The sequence below is a fragment of the Musa acuminata genome, chromosome BXJ1-8 (assembly GCF_036884655.1).
Source record: "Musa acuminata AAA Group cultivar baxijiao chromosome BXJ1-8, Cavendish_Baxijiao_AAA, whole genome shotgun sequence".
Classification (NCBI taxonomy): domain Eukaryota; kingdom Viridiplantae; phylum Streptophyta; class Magnoliopsida; order Zingiberales; family Musaceae; genus Musa; species Musa acuminata.
Window position 1 is genome coordinate 35,700,810 of NC_088334.1, and position 26,120 is coordinate 35,726,929.

The following is a 26,120-nucleotide window of genomic DNA, read 5'->3' on the forward strand; positions in this document are numbered from 1 at the left end:
AAGATATTTACTGCAACTTGCTCCGGTGCGTCAATCGCTTCTTCTAGCGAGCTTCCGGCGAACTTCCGTCGATCATCCGATGAACCCTTAGTGATGCTCCTGCGGACTTCCGGCAAACTCCTGGACTTACAACGATCCACTTGGCGAGTTCCGACGAGCTTCTTTGGCAAGCTCATGGACTTCTCGGATTTGTTCCCACAGAACCTCCGACGACTATCCGAACTTCCGTCGAACTCTCGAACTCCCAACGTGATCATTGTCTTGACTCCGGTGCAACTCCTGTTGCATATCTTATTTTCATCGTAGTTAATCCTGCACACTTATCTCAACATATAGATTAGATAACAAATGACAATTGACTTCATCATCAAAATCCGAGATTCAACAATGCCCCTTACTAAAATTCAAATATTGAGGTATCATTCGGTAAAACCTTATTACTGAGGTGTTTTTTTATTTTTAATGTGTATTTGAAGAAAAAAATTTAAGTGAATGTGAAGTTATAGAATATTTTGAGTGTTTGATAAACAATAGATAAAAATTATATTTTAAATATATATTAACATAAATATTATTTTGCAAAATTTTATTTTAAAAAATAATTAAATATTATGTAATAAATTTACTCATTCCAACATTTTTAATACTTATTTAAAAGTGAATATATTTTTTATTTAAATTAAAAAATAAAAAATAATGTATGTAATCTTATAAAAAATTATGATCTGGATATATAATAAATAAATGAATATAATTATACAAATAAATATAAAATAATCTAGTGAACGTTCTTTTCTTAGCATATATTGAGCACAAGTATTAGATTAATGTTCTTTTCCTTTTTATGTCTAATCATTCTTGTATCTAAGAGTATATGTTGGATTAACAATGAATTAAGAATATTCTCTCAACAATTCTTGAATGGGATTAAAGGAGACAAGCTTGATGTGTCTCCCCTTTCCCAAGAACAAATTCTTAGCAGCTTCCCAATTAGCCTTCCCCAGATTCTCCGGTGTCAGAACTCTTCAGGTGAAACACCTCGTAACGCCATTGATCGACTGTTCTATAAAAGGAAAGAGCATCTATGACACACCGACTCAAATTGTGCCCTTGCAAAGCTGGAATCCACCTTTAAGTTCGTATATATATATGGAAAAATATCAAAGCAGTTGATCCATATAAACAAGATAAACCTTTTATTTGTAGCCTCTGCATTCTGCAGACGGTGATACTTGAGAATTGTAGCACTTACAATAAATCAGGAAACAAAAGAGTATATGTGTTTTGTACAGACAAGCTAATGTTCTTCTACTGACTTCAAGTAGACCACGTAGAAGCAAAGGTACCCAAGATCAACGTAAGCAAGCTTCACCAGTCACCTGACACCATCAGTTGCCTGGACTGGCATCATTCTATTACCTTATGTTTTCTTTCTTCTTCATCATCACCTGTTACTTATATGTACAAAGAGAAGGAAGGATAGACCGATAGAAAAGGTAGGCTTATTTTGATGATACTTCCGATGGGCGTTTACCAAGCGGCAGCTCAGTCGGAGTGCACATGAGGGCCCTTCTCTGCAAGTGCCTCAAGCTCTTCTCCATGCTGATCTGAACCATCTCAGCCAACATCTTCTTTGCCTTCTCTGCCTGCTCATCACCATCCATTTGAGACACGATGTTGCTGACAATATTCTCCAGTGTGTCTGCTTGTAGTTCAGATCTTGGATAGGGAGAGTCCCTCAATAACTCCAAAAGTCTACGAGCTTTTGCTTGAGACTTCAATGTCCCTTGAACAGTGAGCTCAAGAAGACCCGGAATAGCACCTTCCTTCAGTATAACCTCTCTGTATCTGCTTCGGTCACTCTCGCACATCGTCAATAGGGCTCCGACTGCATGCTCTCGACTCTGAGGAGACCCTTCTTCCAGAACTTCTACCACAGCAAGAACCCCACCTTCCTCAGATGTCAAAGCAGTTCTCCCTTCATCGAGAGCAACCAATGATTCCAAGAGGGCACAGCATTTTTCAGATGTTTTGGAGGACTTATTGCAGGTCTTGAGAAAGGCAACCAGAGGAGGGATAGGATGGAATGAGAGGATAGTGTTGATGTTGTCTACGATGGTGGAGAGATTGTAGAGAGTCACGGTAGCATCAATCTTAGCTTGTTGGCTTCCATCCGTAAGGACCTTGACGAGAAGGGGGATGGCTCCAGAGGCACTCATCCTGGATTTGTTGACGGACGACGCAGAAAGGGTAAAGAGTGCAGCAGTAGCATACTCTTGCAGATTACCATTTGTGGACTCTAAGAAACTAATTAGTGGTTCCAGTGCCCCTGCTTCCACTATACTGATCTTGTTCCTGTAAATATAGATCACAATGCAATTTAGCAAAGGATTTAATATTCTTTTTTTTTTATCAGAAACACAGTATGAAAAAATTCATAAATCTGAATAAACATCTACAGCTCTCTCTCTCTCTCTCTCTCTCTCTCTCTCTCTCAATTTATCCTCAATTTTGATGATTTATGAGTACAAGTTAATCTCATTCTATCTTCTCAATAACCATGTCAATCCATCTCACCGTCTTCATCTTGACTCACTAATATCTAGAAATATAATCATCTTAGAAAGATTTCTCCAATTAATCCTCAATCTTGAATATTTACTAATACAAATTAATTTTATTCTGTCTTTTCAATAACCACACCTATGCATCTCAGCATCTTCATCGTGCTAACCTTAAACTTCTACTTTTGTGATCAAACCTTCGATTGTTCTTAGATATTACCATACTTACTTTGCGGTTTCTGCAAAGTACTTGTTCCTTAGGAGAAGCAAAGTTCAATATGCTGTGAGTTTAAACTGTACCGTATAACTGAATGGAAAACTGACTTAAATCAGACTTCTCCTGAGCCAAAAGTAAGGAATTGACCACGAGACATTAAACTCCTCCCAGTAAAATTAGTTTATTTTGTTTCCCGATAGTTGTTTGAATTAATTCTGACTAATTCTTCGAAAGAGCTTTACATGTAAAAGCCATGATCTTAATTTGCAACCATACAATCAATTTTGTCGAAGTGGCTCTTTCTAAAAGAAAAAGCTTCCTTTGAGCTACCAATCTCTCATCTCACAAAAGCAGTGAAACCAATACAGACAAAACAACGTGACAAAAGCAAGGAGGAGGTAAAGTCTTCTCCTGCATCTTTAAGTGACCTAAATCGGGAGCCCTAGAAGCTGAAACAACAAATCACCAAGAGAACTGCTACGGATAATGAAGCATACATGGTGATCGGACATAAAAAAAAAAAAGAAGGGGTTTTTCTCCCGAGGAAAGACCACAGAACGCACCTTTCATCTTTAACGGCAAGATTAAGGAGAGCGAGGATGGCGGCCTCGTTGGACTCGGAGCTCCTGGACCGAAGCATCGACACGAGGGGCTCGACGGCGGGGGAGAGGTGCCGTCGGTTCCTGGACGACGTCTTGGTGAGCCTCCGGATGTCCATAGCCGCCTGTACCTTATGCTCCTCCACCCTGGATCTGATCCGGTCCATGATCCCCTGCAGCTCCGCCGCCGACACCCTCCCGGTACCGCCGCAGTCGCTAGAACCCTCTCTGGAGGAGACCCGAATCTCCAAAGACCCCATACCTATGCGTCCTCGCTCGCTCTCTCTCTCTCTCTCTCTCTCTCTCTCTCTCTCTCTCTGCCCCTGCTAGTAGTAAGAAGGCAGGCTCTAACTCGGTGAGAGGAGGCAGGGACAGAGGAGGCGGAGGGGGTGGAAAACGGCTTTTAATGTGAGAGATGACGATGGAAGAAACGGCGCCGACGCTCGCGCAAACGTGCCGTTAAAGTCGTGGTGTTTCAACAACTCGTGTCGGCTGCCTAAATGTTGACGAGGTTGGTCCCGTCGGGTGTGGAGTCCTCCCGCTCCAAAATATCATCACACTCATTCGAGAATTGCGTCTTAATTGTAAAATTTCTCAAAATTCTCGGATTTTTTTTTTGAAAGCATTTTTATATATTTCTCAAACACATCTCATAATCCTTGAAATAGATTTATGCATGAACTTCAGTTACAATATTTTTTAAATAAATTTATATTATTCTTCAAAAAGAGTAATTAATATACAGAATGTCATTATTTGATTTTTTTATTTTTAAATTAATAAAAATATCTATTTATAATTTATTTTTTATATGAATCTAGCTTTGAATCCATCGATACGAATTGGACTTACAAAACATATTTAAAAACATCATAATGATAAGCTTTATACACGAAGGATTTGATCGTCTCGTAACACAATAGTAATCGATTCACTATATATGATCAGCTCATTCTATTATATCATTAGAAATCTTTTAAAAAATAATAATAAATAAGAGATATAAAAAAAAAGAAATATATTCTAATTAAAAATTTAAATTAATATTCTTACAAAACTCACCCCGTCGATAAAGAAAGATCGGAAAGGATTGCTCGATTGGGCGGAAACCCCAAACGGACTACGTAGAAAGGGGGCGTATCCATCATATATCTTAGCCAAGACAACGAGTTCTCATTGGCCCCTCGTAGCAGCGCATCGTCGGACTTGCACGTTTCACCGATCCAATTGGTTGACACGAATTGGGTCGATCGAATCCATCACCACGACGCCCACCAGTGGTACCTTGCGGCACCGGTCGGACACCAAAAACCAAATCCTATGGAATAGAATATTGAGCCGGTTCTCAACTTGCTTCCAAGAGGATAAAGAAGGGGACGGAAAAGGGCGATGGGCAGACTCGTGGGGTTATGCCCTTTTTGCCTCTTTAATGACTTTGCTTCACCCTTAAGCAACTCGTTAGAAGAGGCATTTTGGTTTCTCATCATTTATGTCATACGGACAAATGTGGGCAATTTACATGAAACAAGCCGTCCATAATTGGCTCTTTATCTTTGAGCATTCGTTTTTTGTTTTTGTTTTTCCCCTTTAAATTTACCTGCGCGGCTCAATTTGTTCAATTCCGCGTCTAAATGAACTGAACTGATTCATTTTTCCATCAAATTAGATTTAGAAAATTCTCTAAAATAATCAAAAATAGATAAATAAATATGGTAACTGAGTTTCAATAAGTTGGACAAATTTTATAGTTTTGTACTCGTAAAATAAATGGTGTTATACTTGATTATAGAATTAAAATGAAAATGTACCAAATTAGAGTATAAAATCAACAAAAAATAGAACAAATCAAATTGGATCAATAATTTGATTATTGTGTCATTCTAAATTGATCATAAAAAAATAAATAATCAAATATCTCTAATTTATCTATTTCAATAGTTAATAAATGATTAATCGAAAAGATATTTTAAAATATCAAAAATAAAAATTAAAGTTTATGATTTTGATTCGAAATTGGAACCACTTCAACTGGTTCGATTTGGATTCTAAAGTCAAGAATCGTTAGTTTTTAAATCAGAATCAAAACCTGATGTGTCTATTCCTAAACTGTAATCAGAACCTTGGTGTAATGTGCCTCCTTCCAATAGCGTAATAAAAGATTAAAGAAATATTTTTAAAAAAATGTAAAAAAATAAAATAGATGGTTCTGCTTCAAAATTAGAATCGAGTTAATTTTGGTTCCAAATTTGATAGAATCGACGTCAATAAATTAAAACTGAAACTAAAATCGAGAATCGAAACCATCTCGACCGATTCGATTTCCGTTTTAAATTTATAAAAATCTAAACCATGAAAGCTGATTTTGTAACCGATCAGCTACCAATCGTTAATTGATTCGTGAGTCGGATAGTGACAGGTCAGCGTAGAGTCGACGTGGGCTCATTGCCTCGACATGTATACAGTCGGCAGGAAAGTGAGATCGATGAACTCTCGTGTTAATTAATTAATACAAGGAAAGGAAATTTGTTGACCGAAGCAAAACAAGAGTAATAAAAAGCGAGGCGGCGAGGGGGAGGCATTAGTTACGCGCTTACCATCTTTGTGTCCATCCCGGTTCTCCAAATCCATGACTGATACGAATTGGAATTAATTGATACTAGTTTTTAAGATTGATTTTTCATAAATATTATGTTAAATTAATTCAAATATGAGACTTACCAATTACGCTCATGTACTAATGTTCACGGAGCCCCATGTCACATCCTAGAGTTTCCTATGGTTGGAATTTAATTTTATTGGTGTCAAATTTAATGGTCAATCTAATGTATTGATTATTTATTGACTTGACTTATTTGAATATCATCGTGCTCAAGATCCTAAATTATTAGTTGAATCTGGAGATGAGATTCTGAATCCTAATGCGAGCATTAGTTAGTCGGGAAATTTCAAAAGGAGCTCGTCAAATGATTTCTCGATGATATCATTTCATCGGACTCCGATGATTATTTCGATTCTCGATCGGACAATTAGTGTTTCTTTTAAATCTTTTGTTGATGCGTGCTCGACAAGATCATATGATTCTCAAATTAATAATTTTTAAAATAAATGGTAAAAGATGGATGAGCTAAAAATTCTCATAGACTCAGAGAGGTTTATTTTAAATGCAGAGAAATCCTTATTTATAAGAAAATTATTCCTCAGAAATCATTTAAATAATAATTTTTACTCTGATTTATATAGCAGCTCATGTTATCATCATATTCTAACCTCGAAATTCCAGTTAGACAGTAAATGTATCGTATCATAAGATTAAAAAATAATAATAATAATATTAATTATGCATGAATTTATAGGATTCAAACGCACACAAAAAAATTCCGGTTTACATGATTGATTAGATGAACCGACAAGATAGACATCGTTCATTTTCTAACTTTGACTTGACATAAGAACGAAAGATGGGACAAGTGCACATCTCAATTTTCGGTCCCATCTTAGGACGTGAATTTTCTACTTTGTGACGGCTGGTTCATTAGTCCAAAGACGAGACGTGAGGAAAATTACGTGCGGTGACTTTGTGTGCATCTCTGGAGACTCACGGATGCTATCATGATGATTCAACCATAAAGGTATAAATCTACCGTAGCATAAATGTACTTTAGGTTACCAAGTCAACGCGACGGTACACGAGGTCATCCAATTTTAGGCACAACTGGACTTAAACTCCCAACCCTACTATAATTGGTCATCTTTATGTGGCGTCATTCGGAGAAATTAAGCACAAGCTCGTGATGGTTTCCAAACCGGGCAATATGACATTGTGACGGTGATTACTTGTGCCAAATCCAAATTTGACCAATAGTAGTGTTATTGCGGTACTTGTACTCCTTGATTCATAGGCGTGTCTCGTATTTCCATTTGGAACGGTGTGTGTTCTTTTTTTTTTTTTCTTCACATTGTTTTCTTGTTTTGTAACATTAAAAAAAGATAATTTATCTTTAAAAAAATGATGTCCTTATTAAGAATTTCTCTAAAACACTCTTATTTTGATAAAAGAAACAGACGATATTTTTGACCTTTCAAGTTTGTTATATGATTTTATAAATAAGGAGTGAATCAAATTAATCCGAAATAGTTCAGTTTTATTTATTTATTTTTATTTCTTTTTCTCTATCATCATTCTCAATCTCAATCTGTAAAGACGAAAAAGGATGACAAACGGAACGAACATTAATACTGATTATTTCCCTATTCCTGATTTGAACTGATTTAAGAAATTTTACAGAAAAAAGTGGAGAGTAAAATTAATATTTTTTTTTAAAAAAAAATCCCTCAGTAAATTCTCAGATAAAATGAGTTAGTGGAGACTTTTCTCAAATAATAAAGTATTGGAGGATCCTTCCCAACCGAGGGAAGGAACATTAGGCAGATGAGTCTTAAAAGCAGAGGTGTATTCGTTTTTAAAGATAAAAATATAAATTTATTTTATCATGAAAAAATAATACACATTGCGGAAAATGGTGAAATTTACTGAAATTTCCTACAACACAACAAATGGTGGTCAATTAAATCGGACTAATTCTAGCATGTCCATCTTTTTAAAGTCATTCTCTTCGACACCACATTTCTACCGAGCAATAGCCACATGAAACATAGTAACTCTTAGCTAACATGCAAATGGCGAGCTACCTCACTGCGTCTCTCTTCTTCAATGCATGTGCAATTTTACACATGCAAGCTACCCCCAATGATTTATAATCCATTTATCTACTTATTTTTAGGTTATATAGTCATAAAATAAGAAGAAATTTTCTTCATGAACAATCAATCATATGTAATTTCAATCGAGAATAAAGTACAAGAAGCTAAGGAGATAATATTTACAACCTACCTCCATGATTTAAAATCCATCCAAGTGTAAATTTACTTATTTTTAGATTCGATAGTCATACAATCATATGTAATTACAATAGAGAATCAAATAAGAGAAAAATGTTTAATGTGATATGGACCAATGACTTATAATCCATCAAAGTGTAAATCCACTCATTTATTTATTTTTAGGTTCTATAGTCATACAATAAAAATATACATTTTTTTCATAAACCACTAGACGTAATTTTAGAATCAAGTTAGAGAAAATGTTTGATATGATAAAGACATACAGTAAGAAGACAATAATTAGCACTAATAGTATAAGAAGAAGTAGAAAGATAAGAAAATTTTATTAGAAAATATAAATAAATCTTATTTTTATAGAATTTAATAAAGACAAACTATCAATGTAACTGATCTCAATAAATCGAGATATTATGATTTATTGTTTTTATTATTGTAGTCATAAAACTTGAATAAATCATTGAAAACCACAAGGAAAATACATATTCACATTTATAATCCACAAAAGAGAATTAAACACCACACAAGTGATGCAACTTGCAGACAACGTGGAATGTGCTCGACCTCTCATCAGAGAACATGTTCCACCACTAAATACAAGGACAACGACTATATATATATATATATATATATATATATATATATATATATATATATATATATATATATATATATATATATATAAGAATGTGAGTGGAGAATATTATCCTCTCTTAGATGTACAATATTATCCATGTATACATATAGAATGAAAGATAAGATTATTTCCCATCTCTACTCTTGTTCTTTTAATGGTAGATTAGATTTTGGTTATATGAATTAGAAGTGATTCAGATTTAATCCGGTCTCTTTTCAAATCTATCTCAAGGTGATGTTCATTGAGTCGAACATCCGAACTATTTGGGGATATTTTTAATAATATTCCTCATACTTAAGTCAATTATTTAGTTAAATAAGTTAGATTTAGATTATTCTATCTGAGTTTGCCTAAGCAATTTCTTTTATAGTGAGTGTTTGGGAGGGTTATTGATATAGTGATGAAAGGTTACTAAAATGACTCTCATGCATCGGTTAAGTGTCCCGATCATGTGGAGATACGACGTCAAGCACTATTAGCATATAGTGTTAATGGATCATCCATGTCATTTTTGCCATAACATATAGTTTTAGAGTAGCTCATTAATTTAAACCTTGATTCTGTATAATATTTTTTTTTTCCTTATGGAAAAGCTATCACCCAAATAAAAACTATATCCGTATAATGGTTAGATCAATCTGTAAACTATTTTGTGAAATGTTCTATTACCGAATATTTAAAGAATACAATACCAATTAATGGAGTATTCCTTGACAATTTAGGCATCGATGACAAAGAATAAACACAATTATGTCAAATTCATGAGGCATACAGTTAAAACAAAGGTAGGTTACATAATATACACATCACTGAAGAGGTCAATTATACCAAGAAAATAACTTAACCTATTACGAGATTGATCACCCAATTGAATAGATTATGAGTCATAATCCGAATGAAGTATGTGTTCCTCTTTCACATGTTTAATTAAAAATATTCATTGTTCTTCATTTAGACTTTGCATTGTACGCCTCGGTTTTCTAGAGGGAGTACTAAAGTATATATTAAATCATTTTCCTAACAACTGAAGTTTTTGGTATTACTAATCTAATCATTCAATTACTTAAGAGGAATGATGGATGCCAAAGTCTTAAATCTTTGGAAGAATTTTTAGGTGAATAAACGCATACATCACATGAATCACACACACACACACACACCATCTTCTTGCTCTAAATGCATGAATCCTAATAGCATGATGTCAAAAACAAAGGAGGTAGTAGGATGTCAACCATCAGACGGTGGTAGCCTTGCTTGCCTACCGAAAGGGTAATGGAGAATAAGTCTCGATCAGAGAGTGGGGGAGACGACACTTGAACACGGTGGCCCTCACCTAACTTTTAATGCCAAAGGATGGCAATCGGTAAGTCCTCCCACACATACCTTCATGCAGGCGATGCATCCATCCTATTTAATTCTACACCATCAACAATTTGGTGAAGACAGCAACACATAACAAAACTGAAGCTTCCTTCAATCCCTTCTATCCGACTCTAAGCGCTTGGACTGTGGTGATTTTAAGAGCTGATTAGTTCATGATAGCTTAATGACATGAAAACAAATGAGCCATTTGAATCTTCTTCAAGATGGATAGCACTATCTAACCAAACTTTTATGTCCGCTACCATCTCCTAACTGCAATGTCAGAAAGCCTTTCCAGGTGTCACTCGTAGAGACTTGACTGCTCAACAGCTAAACTAATGCGGATGTTGAAGGAAACCAGTAGACAATCTAACCGATAGAGCCATATCGAATAAGATCCTGTAAAGGACAACTCCTTTGGTCCCATTCATTGAAGTAGATTGTGTGCAATCGCTCACAGAAAAAAGAAAACCAGGCGTACGATTGTATGTCATAATAATTGGATTATAAATTTTGAAAATTACTTATACATGCATTAATTTTTTTTAAAAATAAGTTAGTAAATTTAATAAATATAATAATACTATATTATGTCTGATTAACAATGCTAGTGGATTGTATGTCATAAATATCATACTTCTTTATGTACTATAACACTCTTAGTTTTTCCTAAAATAATTTAAAATGATCCATGTAATTTGGTTTGTCAAGACAATTGTATCATCATATTCAACCATAACATGTATATACATAAATATAAATAAAATAATAGAAATAAATAACTATAAGTATGTAAGCAATTATGATGTCTACTCAAATATGTATCATTATATTTTTTTATGAATTATTTATAAACTCAATCAAAAGAATATATTTTTTCAAATACTTTAGGGTATAAGTCCTAAGGGAATGAATCAACAATCAATATAGTAGAATTCAAGTTATTAATTGGCATTAGTTATTTCTAGGCTCTTTTTTCTAATAATTAAATACTTCATATCATAATATATATACTTATAATAATACTTGTCACTTTTAGAGAAGATGCATATATAATAAAGTATCTCATTCTTGAGAACAAAATTTATAGTCATAAAACTTGATTAGTGGCTTCAAAACATATCACAAAATAAGCTTCTATTATTAATAATATAATAATATATTATATTACTTTATATTTTTTCTTATAAATTATCCGTTCAATTGAAATATATATAAATCATAAAGTGGACTTCATGTTATATATATATATATATATATATATATATATATATATATATATATATATAAAATCTTTCGTCCCTTTTTAATATTTTATTACTTTTTTTATAGTCTTATAGTATTTTCATTCTCGGGTAACTCTAATATCTACCCAGTATTTTAATTACAAAACTAATACCTAATTTACGATAGACTTAAGCATATAATAGACTTCTAACTATATAGATAAATAATATTTTTTTTTATCTGATTCTTTTCTAAATTATTTTAAAAAACATATATTTTGATTGAAATTTTTTACTTTTATCATTTGTTGAATAAAGGTATATAATTAATCTTTTTGAGACTTAGTTAATATATCATTTTTAAGACAGTACTAGTAATCATTGAGATTAATTCATGAATATCTCAATATTAACAAGATAAGATATCTCATTCATATTAACTATCTTAAATTTTTTTAGTGAGAAATTTCTTGATTTAGTATAATAAACAAAGATCATTACTAACAAGCAAAATATTATCCATATATAAGACTAATATAATAAACTTATTTCAATTGATCTTCAAATTAAATATTAATTAACAGTATTTTTCTTAAATATGAGGTAAATGACAAAGCTTTTATTATAAATTATATCCTATAAGCCTATCATCTAAAACTACTTTGGCAACTACTGGTCGGATAAAACTTAAAGATATAAGTTACAAATAACATTCATCAATTTTTTTTATCTAATTTATGTTAAAATAATTTAATAATAAAATAATAACTATAATAATTATTAAACATTAATCAGCATACCAAGAAATATTAAAAGATCTTGATTCATATAAAAGAAATCTCAAGTTATGAATGAATCTTCTCTTAAAAAAAAAAATCATATGAGAAGAATTCATGAATTTGAATGATTCAACATGCCTAATTCTCTTCTAATAAAATCAAATTATTTCTCATTCAATGGTTTAATAAAAATATCTGTTAATTGATGTTTTGTGTCATTAAATCTAAAGATATATCATGATTATTAACATGATCCCTAATAAAATAATATCTAATATTAATATGTTTAATCCTAGAGTGTTGAATAGGGTTCTTTGTTAAATAAATTACACTAGTATTATCATATTTTAAAAGATGATTTTTAGGTAAAGTCCATAATCTTCCAATGTACTTTTCATCTAAATTACTTGTGCATAGCATGCACTTGCTACTACATATTCAGTCTTGGTTGTAGATAATATAACAGAATTTTATTTCTTAGATGATCAAGAAACAAATGCATGACCTAGAAATTGATATGTTTCAGAGTACTTTTTTTTATCTATTTTACATCCTATAAAGTCAGCATCAACATATGTAATCAAATTAAAATTATTAAAATTTAGATACCATAATCCTAGATTAGGAGTTCTTTTTAAGTATCTAAAAATTCTTTTAACTTCTTTATAATGAGATTGTTTAGGATTAGATTAAAATCTTACATAAAGCCTATCATTAAACATTATATCAGGTTTAGTTACAGTAAGATATAATAAACTATTTATTATATCTCGGTAAGTCTTTTGACCAAAGCATTCTCCTTCATTGTCTATATTTAATTTGGCAAAAATGCTCATAGGCGTATTAATAGCCTTAGCACTATCCAAGTGAAACTGTCTTAGTAGATTCAATATATACTTAGTTTGACTAATAAAAGTTTTATCACTTAGTTACTTAATTTGTAATCCTAAAGAAAATATCAATTCACCTATTAAACTCATTTTAAACTCTTAGCTTATACTTTTTATAAATAATTCACATAAAGATTCATTTGTAGAAAAAAATAATATCATCAACATAAATTTGAATAATAAAAAAATTATTTTTAAAATATTTAATAAATAATGTGGTATCGACCTTATCTTTCGAAAAATTATTTTAAATAAGAAAAGAACTAAGCCTCTCATACCAAAACCTAGGGGCTTGCTTCAACCCATAGAGAGTCTTAGATAATTTATAAACATGGTTTAGAAAAAGAACATTTTCAAGTCCGAGTGGTTGCTTAATGTAAACTTTTTTTGAAATAAAACCACTAAGAAAATCACTTTTGACATCCATTTAAAATAATTTAAAATTTTTAAAACATACGTAGGCAAGAAGTATCCTTATGGCTTCAAGTCTTATCACAAGAGCAAAGGTTTCTTCATTGTCTATACATTCTTCTTGGTTGAAACATTTGACAACTAATCTAGCCTTGTTTTGAACCACGATACCTTGTTCATCTTGCTTATTCCTAAAGACCTATTTAGTGTCGATCACAAGATGATTACTAGGTCTAGGAACAAGCATCCAAACCTTATTTCTTTTAATTTTATTTAATTCTTCAGGCATCGTAAAAATATATGAGTCATCTTTGAGAGCATCGTCAATGCATTTAGATTCAATTTGAGATAAAAAATAACATTTGTATAAAAATGTTTAAATGAAGAACGAGCTTGAACACCTTTTGATATATTTCTAATGATTAGCTCCTTATGATGTGCATCTACATACTTTCATTTCTTGGGTAAGGATTCTTTGGAAGTAGATATATCTAAGTTGCTTTTGAGAGGAGAATTCTCATTCAAATTCAATATATCAAATTCAAAATCATCATCAAAATCATTTTTCTTAAATTTAGAAGACTTATTAAAAATAACATGGATAGATTCCTTAATAACTAAAGTTATTTTATTAAAAATTCGATAAGCTTTAGAAATAGAGAAATATACAAGAAAAATACCTTTGTCGGATTCATCAAATTTTCCTAAGGCATCCATTTCATTTAAAATAAAATATTTATAGAAAAATCTAGGGGCGACATCACATGCATAGTAGAAGAATAAAAAATAAAAATCTCTAAATTTTTCAAAAAATGTGTTCATTGTCATACATAGATTGGTGCGTAAAATCTATGAAATTGAAAATTACGTGTGAGATAGTTGTGTTATATATAGAGATTATATATCGTTGAATCCCTATAGATTTGTAGGAGAGGATGAAGGAGGTCAAGCGTCCTCCACTCTAGTGGTGATCCACATAACAGGGCTATGACGACACTCCTCGAGTCACTACCCAAATCTCCACACCTGCTATTTGAGAAGGATAAGGGGAGATGAGAATAGGAGGTGGCAACCAAGAAGCCCCTAGCCTATGGATGTTTGGTTTCCTCCTATTTATAGAGACCCCCTTATCAACTTAACCGTAATGGATCTTGTCCTATTAGGTATTGTATATCTATCCAACTATCCAAGTCTCTTAGATTAGTGAATCTCTATCCAATAATATCTCATTAGCTCTTATGGATTTCATCCATAGGATCCAATAATTTAGGGGCTTATTGGATATTCAATAAGATAGGGGCTCTAGCGGATATCTCATATCTAAACCTCTACTCGTCACAACGCCTACCATATGTGTGATCCTCTAGGCCCAATATTGAGCTGGCCGTGAGTTATATCTCTCAGAACTTCTTTTGGCTCAGTGAATTATTATCTCCATAATAATTCACTCGACTTATCGATTGTAGACGTACTAGGCCACTATGCCGTAGTCCTCAAACGATATAGGGGAATCCAATCCATTGGGGTTGTTTGTCCTCAATTACTATATATCTATAGTCCCTCATCCATCTAATATCTCAGAGATTATATACCAGGTATGGTGCTGTCAGACCCAAACAGTTTTTACTCGAGTCTCGCTCTAATCAGATTCTCCTAGAGAACTCTTTCTCTCTCAATCCGAATGACCTTGGCTAGGGATTTATCTATATTGAATCTTAGATTTTGCTGATGAAACTAATTGATAGTGTTTATGATTTGATCTATATTTTGAGTGACATAGGAAGTTTCGATCAGAGAGAGACAATTAAGGTAGGAAGAATCATGTTGGGTTGGAATGGAACATGTCAGAAGATTAGACGTCGAGTCGGAGGATCGGTTGACGTATCGGTAGAAGGCTTTAGGCCATGAGTTCGGGTATCGGGCCAAGAAGAGTGAAAATTACGCCAAGGAAATCGGGGTTACAGAGGTCAACTGGCCAATTGAGCAATAAGCCACAAGAGAGGATGATGCACCGAAGAATCAGACGAAGCGTCGATGAACCAATGACATGCTAGACAATATTTGATTTAGGCCTTATAATAATTGTCTAGATCAAAGTAGGTTTAAAGTGTGCAGGATTAACTATGATAGTGATCAAGGCATAATAAAAAATGAAGTCCTAGAGTCAAGAACGAGATTTCGTTGAGAGTTCGTTGGAAGTCCGGACGTTTGTCGAAAGTTCTATCGGAATTGACCAAGAAGTCTAGGAGCTTGCTAGAGAAGCTCATCAGAACTCGCTAATAAGATAGTCATGAAGTCCAGGAGCTTGTCAAGAGTCCATTGGAACATTGCCGAGAGATCATCGGAAGTTCGCTAGAAGATCACCGAAAGCTCGCTGGAAGAAACCAGACTTATTTAGCTTAGTATATGCCTTAAATTTTGTAGTTAGCATATAATTAGGTTGGAATTGGGCCAACTCAGTTAGGAGCCAATTGGACCTAAAGTTAGGCTATGTTGGGCTAAGTGAAAGGCCTAAACAATGACCAAATAGGTGGAATCTATTGAATCTCGTATTTTGATAATGAAACCACTTGATATGTGTTTATGATTTAATCTACGTTTTTGAGTGACGCGGGATGCTTCGATCAAGATGAGACAATTAAAGTAGGAAAATCATGTTGCGTCGGAGGAATATGTCAGAAGATTGGACGTCAGGCCGGTGGATCGGTCGATGTATCGACAGAAGGCTTCGGGCCATGGATTCGGGCATCGGACTAAGAAGAGTGGAGATTGTGCCAAGGATATCGGAGTTACGGAGTCAACTGGCCGATTGGGCAATAGGCCGCAAGAGAGGACGATGTGCCAAAGAATCGGACGAAGTGTCGAGGGACCAATGACATGCCGGACAACTTGATTAATTACTTACGATTAATTGTCTCGATCGAAGTTTTGTTTTAAGTGTGCATGATTAACTACAATAGCTTGAAGATATAAAGCAAGTCTACTTGAGTCAAGTTCGATAGGTATTCGAGAGTCCGCCGAGAGTCCGAAGGTTCGTCAGAAGTGTTGTCGGAACCAACCGAGAAGAAATCGGGGACTTGTCGAAGTTTTCGGAAGTCCACCGGAGAGATCGTCGGAGGTTCGCAGAGATCACTGAGAAGGTTCGGTGTCTTGCCAAAGACTCGCTGAACTTGCCATAAGACCGGGAGCTTGTTGGGAGTCCATCAGAAGAAATCCGAGGGTGTATCAGAAGTCCGTCGGAAGTTCGCCGAAAAGCTCGCCGGAAGGAAACTCAACATTGCCGGTTAAAAACTTACTTAGGACTATGTCTTAATTTCATAGTTTGTATGTAATTAGGGTTAGGATTAAGGGTTAATCCTATAACCCGATTAGGGGCCAATTGGGCCCAAGTTCGGACTCGTTTGGGTCAAGTTTGGAGCCCAACCAATGAGCTGAAATAGTCTAGGCGGTGGCACCACTAGACTGGGCGGTGGCACCGCTAGATTGGGCGGTGGCACTACCCAGAACCCGAGAGTTTCGACGGTGGCACCACCAATAAACTGCTGCATTGGGCGGTGGCACCGCCCAGCACCCGAGAGGTCTGACGGTGACACCGCCAATACAACATCCGGAGCCTCTTGCCAGTCACAAAACCGTCGGCGCTTTCTCGAACGATCACGAAATCCCTATTGTAAGCTCTCTCCAAGCCCTAGCCCAATGACTGCGTATCGGTCACGGCAAGCTCGCGCCGAAACCATCGGCACTTTCTCGAACGATCTCGGAATCGCTATTGCGACCAGTCAGTGTTAGACACTGATAGGCGGTGGCATCGTTAGCATCAGGAACCCAAAAGTAATTCAAATTTGGAGCCCAAATTTGAATCCTCTTGGGGCCTATAAATACCCCTCAATTCTCAATAGAGATAACAACCTTTGAGAAGTTAGAGATTGAGAAAAAGCCTTAGCAAACTCTTTAGCAAGTCTTGTTTTCAATAGCTTAAATGTTCACCTCCCTCTTTCTCTTTAAAAAATCTGTAAGAGTGTGAACCACTTGTAAAAGGTTGTAAGAGGGGTATTTGTCCTTCCCTTTCAAAGTAATTTGCTAGTGGAAGTTGGAAGCCTCATCGAAGAAGGCTTCACAAGTGGATGTAGGTCATTTGATCGAACCACTTTAAATTGGTGTGTTCCTTGAATTTGTGAGTGTTTACCTTTCTAAAACCTTTATTTACATAGCAGCAAGCTTTTGGTTTTGATCTCCTTACTTTACTTGAGCTACTTTTACTAAGTCATTCTTTGTCGAATCGAAGTCTCTACGCATTTACGAAATCGTTTTCAAACTTACGAGTTTTAATCCACTGCACTAATTCACCCCCTCCCTCTTAGTGCTGCTCTGATCCTAACAATTGGTATCAGTGTCTCATTATTTCTAAGTTGGTTTAACACCTAAGAGAAATGACTCTTTACGGCCTTCAAGAGGTACACTCTCTTATTCGTTTTCTCTTTTTCAATGGGACGAACTACACTTATTGAAAAACTCGAATGAGAGTTTTCTTACTTTCTTTGGATTTAAATTTATGGGATATAGTTGAAAATGGATTTGAAATGTCTTCTCTTCCAATGAACCATTGGAATGATTTGGAGAAGAAGATGTTTTCTCTCAATGCAAATGCTATGAATGTCTTATATTGTGCACTTGACAAAAATGAATTTAATCACATTTCAATTTGTGATTCAGCTTTTGATATTTGGAGAACTCTTGAGGTCACTCATGAAGGCACTAGCCAAGTGAAAGAGTCCAAAATCAACATTCTTGTGCATTCTTATGAACTTTTCCAAATGAAACCAAGTGAGTCCATCGGAGACATATACACCTATTTCACGGATGTCATCAATGGACTCAAAGCTCTTGGTAAAGAATTTTCTAACTTTGAACTAGTAACTAAAATTTTAAGATCCCTTCCAAAGAGTTGGGATCCAAAAGTTACAGCCATTCAAGAGGCCAAGGATCTTAAAACATTTCCACTCGAAGAACTAATTGGGTCTTTAATTACCTACGAAATAAACAATATGACAAAAAGGAAACTCGAGAATAACTTTCCAAAGGACAGGAAGGATTTGGGGCATAGAACACGTGAAGACCACTCAAGCATAAGCTCAAGTGATGGTGAACTTAAACTACAAATGAAACAAAAATTAAAGAACAAAAAGAACGAAACTACTTGCTTTGAACATAAGAAGAAGAATAAAAATTGGGATAAATCAAGCTCCTCCGAAGATGAGGAGAAAATCAAGAAAAGTGAGGTGGCAAACTACGCCTCAACGACTTTCAACGATAGGGTAATCGAAACCTCCTTAATTTATTTTGAAATTACTTGATGTTTTCCATGATGTATTTTATTTTTTTTTAATAATCATTTTTCTTAAAAATTGCATGTTTTATGTTAATGGAATAAAATGTTAGATTTAAATCTAATGATCATATGCATGTTTTTCTTAAGAAGAAAAAATGTGTATCTTGATGATTTTTTATTTTGATTGAAACCATGCTTGATGTCTTAATGAAAATATTAAGAAGTTTAATATCATGCTTAATGATGATGCATGACTTTTGTATGGAAAACTAAGCATGAAAAGATAGATTCACCTAAAAGGAAAAATGCATGACTACAATAAATAACAAAATGATTTTAGTTGAAAATACCTTATGCTCAATGAAACCATGATTGATGAATATCCTTTATGTTTAATTATTTCTTTGCTTGTATGTCCTATCATGATGAATATTTTGAAAATGAAAGAAATCATGTTTGATTTGAAGTAATGCATAATGATCATGCTTAATGCGTTTTCTTTCGAAATGATGCATATTGATTTTTGTGATTTATAGATTATCAATTTTTATGATAATAAAAGTGGCTTTTTCAGTTAAAAAAAATGATATGTTTATCACATGATATGATTGAATCACTATTATAAAAGAAAAAGAAAATTATTAGCTTGCTAATTGCTAAAATATATGCTAGCTTGAATGATAAAACATGAGATTGTCTATAGTGCAAATTTATTGTTCTCATAGATTGAAATAATGATTAGAATCTTGATATTTTTTTATTACAAAATTTATTTTTCGATCCTAAATGATTGATGATGTATATATATTTTTTTTTTTTGGCACAAAAAGGACAAAGGCATGATTGTATGAAACAACTAAATAGAGAAAAGTATTTTTTTTGAAAATTCTTTTTCTCTATCTTATTGACTTTGATGAATCCATTTGTATTATTTTTATGAATCTCATGGATTAAGAAAATGATTTGAATTTAATGGGTTTTATTAAAATCATGATCTTGATTTCTCGTAATTATAATTTGAATTTTCTATTGAATGAATCAATATTGTTTTCTATTTAAAAAGAGATTTGTCGAAATGTTTCATGGTCTTTTAGTATTCATGATCTTCATAATTATGTTTTGAAACTTTATGTAAATCAAGATTGTTCATCATGATTCTCTCTTTGAATATTTAAAGAGGAGAATTTTTTAGATGAATCATGATTTTGATGATTGAATATTGGATATGCATGAATTGAGATCTTACTCTCCTACTATTCTTTTTGCTATTCACAAAAAAGAAAATTAATTCTAATAAACCATGATATGCTATATGAATTTTATTGTATTCATGAAGTAATATCTCATCACCAAATTTTTTTTTTTGATATTCCTTCATGTGATGATATGAATGCATGAAATACTTATAATATGATTTTTATACAATTCCGTGTATTCATAAAATATTTATCTCATTACCTAATTAATTCTTCTTGATATTCCTAATGTGATAAAATGAAATTATGCATGAAATACAAATGGGGAGAAGTTTTGATCATGCATGGTAGGATGCAATTTAACAAATTAATACCATCATGATTTGAAACATTTATGATTTGAAATTATGTAGGTAATTACTTTTTATTGTGATGATATTTGCATATAATGTGTATCATGAATGCTCTAAATGATGAATGCTTGGTATCATGATCAAAATATTGATAAATGCTATGATTTGTTACCAAAATTATGTATCATGTATGATATGCCCATAGCGATTAATTTATTTGTATAATGCATGAAGTAAGGATACAAATGTAAAGTTTTGAAATTGTGCATATTTTAATTTGAAAATATAATGATGCACAAATAAGATTGATACTTACTTTTGTCATGATTTAAAAATTGATGTAAAGGGTCTTTCTTTCTTTTTGCCAATAACAAAGGGAGAGAAAGAGTTGCTAATGTGCTATCTTGAATTGATGTAAAGGGTTATCTCAAAGAGAAATTAGCTAGCTTGCACAAGTCAAGAAAATGTAAAAACTTGCTTACCTTTTTGCACATCTAAAGAGAAGATGCAAATGTAACACTTGCCAAATTGTTTGCTTGCCCCATATAAAACATTGTTTCTTGTAGTTTAGCATTTTGCTAGAGAAGAAAGAACTTGCTATTTTGAACATCACATGCTTGCCTATCTTAAGAAATAAAAATTGTAAAAGTGCTATCTTGCCTATCTCAAGAAGCAAAAAATTAACTTGCACATCTAGCAAAACTTATATTTCAAGAAGCAAGAGTTGCTTTCTTGAACATCTCAAAATTGCTAGCTTGCGTGTCTTAAAATGTTGAAAAATTTTTGCTAGCTTGTATATTATAAACTTGTTATTGTATTATCATGTATATCTACAATGATAGCAAACTTGCATGATAATAAAAATGGATATTATGTTTTTTATGCAATGAGTTGAACTTGTATTTCCAAATACATGATAGTGGAACTTCTCCTTTTTGTTGATGACAAAGGGGGAGAAGTATGATCATGTTATGCATGATGACATGTTATAAATATTCATGATAAATAATTGCAATGACTTGATTTCAGTTTGAATTCAAGGTTCTATCAATATGGCATATTGATAGGGGGAGTTTGTTTAAACTCCGGGAGTTAAGGTTAACTCTGACATCAAGTGGTTGTCATCATAAAAAAGGAAGAGATTATTGAATCTCATATTTTGATGATGAAACCACTTAATATGTATTTATGATTTCATCTGCGTTTTTGAGTGACGCAGGATGCTTCGATCAGGATGAGACAATTAAAGCAGAAAAATAATGTTGTGCCGGAGGAACATGTCAGAAGATTGGACGTCGGGCCGGTGGATCGGTCGACGTATCGATAGAAGGCTTCGGGCCGTGGATTTGGGCATCAGGCTAAGAAGAGCAGAGATTGTGCCAAGGATATCGAAGTTGCAGAGTCAACTGGCCGATTGGGCAATAGGCTGCAAGAGAGGATGATGTGCCGAAGAATTGGACGAAGCATCGAGGGACCAATGACATGCTGGACAACTTGATTAATTACTTATGATTAATTATCTCGATCGAAGTTTCATTTTAAGTATGTAGGATTAACTACAATAGCTTGAAGACATAAAGCAAGTCTACCGGAGTCAAGTTCGATGGGTGTTCGAGAGTCCGCCGAGAGTCCGAAGTTTCATCGGAAGTGCTGCCGGAACCAACCGAGAAGAAATCGGGGACTTGCCGAAGTTTTCGGAAGTCCACCGGAAGTTTGTCGAAAAGCTCGCTGGAAGGAAACTCGACATTGCCTTTTAAAAACTTGCTTAGGACTTTGTCTTAATTTCATAGTTTGTATGTAATTAGAGTTAGGATTAAGGGTTAATCCTATAACCCGGTTAGGAGCCAATTGGGCCCAAGTTTGGATTGGTTTGGGCCAAGTTTGGAGCCCAACCAGTGAGCTGAAATAGTCTAGGTGGTGGCACTGCTAGACTGGGTGGTGGAACCGCCCAGAACCTAAGAGTTCCGATGGTGGCACCGCCAGCAAACTACTATATTAGGCGGTGGCACCGCCCAGCACCCGAGAGGTCTAGCGGTGGCACCGCTAGTACATTGTCAGTGTCAGACAGTGACAGGAGGTGGCACCGCCATTGATAGGCGGTGGCACCGCTAGCATCGGGAACCCAAAAGTAATTTAAATTTGGAGCCCAAATTTGAATCCTCTTGGGGCCTATAAATATCCCTCAATTCTCAATAGAGATAACAACCTTTAAGAAGTTAGAGATTGAGAAAAAGCCTTAGCAAAGACTTTAGCAAATCTTGTTTTTAATAGCTTAAGTGTTCACCTCCCTCTTTCTCTTTGAAAAATTTGTAAGAGTGTGAACCACTTGTAAAAGATTATAAGAGGGGTATTTGTCCTTCCCCTTCAAAATGATTTGCTAGTGGAAGTTGGGAGCCTCATCAAAGAAGGCTTCGTAAGTGGATGTAGGTCATTTGACCGAACCACTTTAAATTAGTGTGTTCCTTGAATGTGTGAGTGTTTACCTTTCTAAAACCTTTATTTACATAGCAGCAAGCTTTTGGTTTTTATCTCCTTACTTTACTCGAGCTACTTTTACCAAGTCATTCTTTGTCGAATCGAAATCTCTACGCATTTATGAAATCGTTTTCAAACTTACGAGTTTTAATCCGCTGTAGCAATTCACCCCCCCTCTTAGTGCCGCTTCGATCCAAACAGAATCGTCGTGGCACATTCTCCGAGACTGTGTGAGGAGGTGGTATCGCTAATCTGGGTGGTGGTATCACCCAGACTCAATCTCTAAGACTGTCAAGCGATAGTATCGCTAGTCTGGGCTATGATACCGCCTATTGTCAATGCTGCAAGCGGTGGTACCGCCTGGCACAGGCGGTTATACCTCTAGAACCCGGGTAAACAGGGATGAGATCTTTTTAGGCTCTAAGTTTGAATCCACTTGAGGCCTATAAATACCCCTCTCATCCCTAGTTAACATACACAAGAATTGAGAGAAAAAAAAGTAGAAAAACTCTATTGTAATCTTTTGAGAACTCCTCTCAATCTTTATATGTTAGTCTAGTTTAAGAGAGGAGTGAAGGGGGTTGTAAAGGTTCTCTCCTGAACTTGTCAAAAGGAGAATCGAGTTGTAAGGGTAGTTGAACTTCGCCCATTGAAGGAAAATCATTAGTGGATGCCGGTGGCTTCGACGGGAGGGGAATCGACGGAGTGGATATAGGTCACTACGATCGAACTACTATAAAATAGTTTGCATTTTTATTTTGCTATTTACATTTATTGCAAACTACCATACTTCCTCATTACTTTAGCTGCACACTCTTACGAATGTGTTTCAAGTTAACATCTTTCCGAAATCAGTTTTAATTGAATGAAAGATTCTCGAACCAACATAATTTTATCCACTACACTAATTCACCTCCCCTCTTAGTGTCGACTCGTTCCTAATAGTCTGAGCAAGAACACCTAGGATATTTTTCTTATGACACCGAGAGTGAATGATCCTCTATTGACAATTAATAGTCCTCGTAAGTTTGGTTGCCACTTCCGATGACCGACTATGCTAGATCTGGAACTTATAGGCTATATATATATGTATATGTATATATATATGTATGTATATATATGTATGTATATACATACATATATATGTATGTATATATATGTATGTATATATACATGTATATATATATACATGTATATATATGTATATATATATATATATATACATATATATACATGTATATATATATACATGTATATATATGTATATATATATATATATATATACATATATATACATGTATATATATATACATGTATATATATATATATGTATATATATGTATGTTTATATATATATGTATGTATATACATACATATATATGTATGTATATATATGTATGTATATATATATATATGTATGTATATATATGTATGTATATACATACATATATATATAATATACATACATATATATACATACATATATATATATAAATATACATATATATACATATATATATATACATATATATATATATATACATACATATATATATATATATGTATATATATATATATATATATACATATATATATATACATGTATATATACATACATATATATATACAAACATATATGTATATATACATGTATATATGTATATATATATATATATTTATTTATACATATATACATACATATATACATATATACATACATAAATACATATATATATAAATATAAATATAAATATAAATATATATATATATATATATATTTATATATATATGTATATATATACATATATACATATATATATAAATATATATATATACATAAATATATATATATACATAAATATATATATATACATACATATATATATATATATATATATATATATATATATATATATATATATGTATATATGTATATATGTATATAGATATATACAAAAAGTAATATAAAATGATAAAATATCAAATAATTTAATAAGTATAAAAACTACGTATCATGTCACACGTGCCAATACTCATGTGATTGGCTTGTAGGATACCTATGATTAGCAATCTCCTACTTGACCTAAAGCAAATCACCTATATGTCTGATCCCCATCAGACCCTTGTAACGCTAAAAAATAATATGAGACAACGGCTTTGTTAGTGGATCTGCGATGTTAACTTCGGATGAAACGTTTTCTACTATCACATCTTCTTGGGTATATTGAATCTCAGATTTTGATGATGAAACCAATTGATAATATTATGATCTAATCTGTGTTTTAAGTGACGTAGGACTAGTTTCGATCAAGGAGAGGTAAATTGATTGAAGCAAGAGGAATCAGATGTTTGGCTGGAGTTAAACATGTCAGAAGATTGGATATTGGGCTAGAGAATCGGTCAGAAGGCTTCATGCCGTGAATTCAGGCATTGGGTCATAGGATCAAACATTACGCCTAGGAGATCGAAAGTTGCGAGAGTCAACATGCCGAGTAGGCAATACACCAAAGGAGAAGACGATGCACCGAAGGATCGGACACAGCTTGGGAAGAACCAATGACATATCGAACAACAAATGATTCATGCTTTGTAATAATTTATCTAGATTAACTTAGTTTAGGTCATAATTGGGTTGGTTTATAATGTAATTAAGTCAACTCATTTAGGGGCCAACTAGGCCCAAAGTGGGACTGTTTTGGGCCAAGAGAGAGGCCCATTCAGTGACCCAAAAGTTGGGTCAGCCAATGGTACCGCTAGAGGCTCAATCTCTAAGACATAATCTCCGAGACTGTGTCAAGCGGTAGTATTGCCAAACTAGGCGGTGGTACCGCCTAGTGTCAGGTGGTGGTACCGTCCAAACACAGTCTCCCAAACTATGTCAAGCGATGGTACTACCAAACTTGGTGGTGGTACCACCTAGTATCAGTGCTACAGGCGATGGTACCACCTAGCACAGGCTGTGGTGCCACCTAGCACAGGTGGTGGTACCGCCTATACCCCGAAAATAGGGGATGAAACACTTTTAGGCTCAAAGTTTGAATCCATTTAGGGCCTATAAATGCCCCTCTCATATTTGCTTAGCAAAAATATCAACTGAGAGCAAAAAGAAAGAAAAATGCTATTGTAATCTTGTGAGAAGCCCTCTCAAGCTCTGAGTGTTGGTGAAGTTTAAGAGAGGAGGTA

At 33.8% G+C, this 26,120-nt stretch overlaps 1 protein-coding gene across 1 annotated transcript; it reads right to left on the minus strand.

The window, feature by feature from the left end:
• Positions 1-1,179: 1,179 nt before the first annotated feature.
• On the minus strand, positions 1,180-3,855 carry LOC103973837 (U-box domain-containing protein 3). Its single transcript, XM_009388499.3, has 2 exons — positions 3,345-3,855; positions 1,180-2,355 (listed from the first exon to the last, which is right to left on the minus strand). The coding sequence occupies exons 1-2, from the start codon at positions 3,638-3,640 to the stop codon at positions 1,503-1,505; spliced, it is 1,149 nt and encodes a 382-aa protein (XP_009386774.2). The 5' UTR covers positions 3,641-3,855; the 3' UTR covers positions 1,180-1,502.
• Between the last annotated feature and the right edge of the window lie 22,265 nt (positions 3,856-26,120).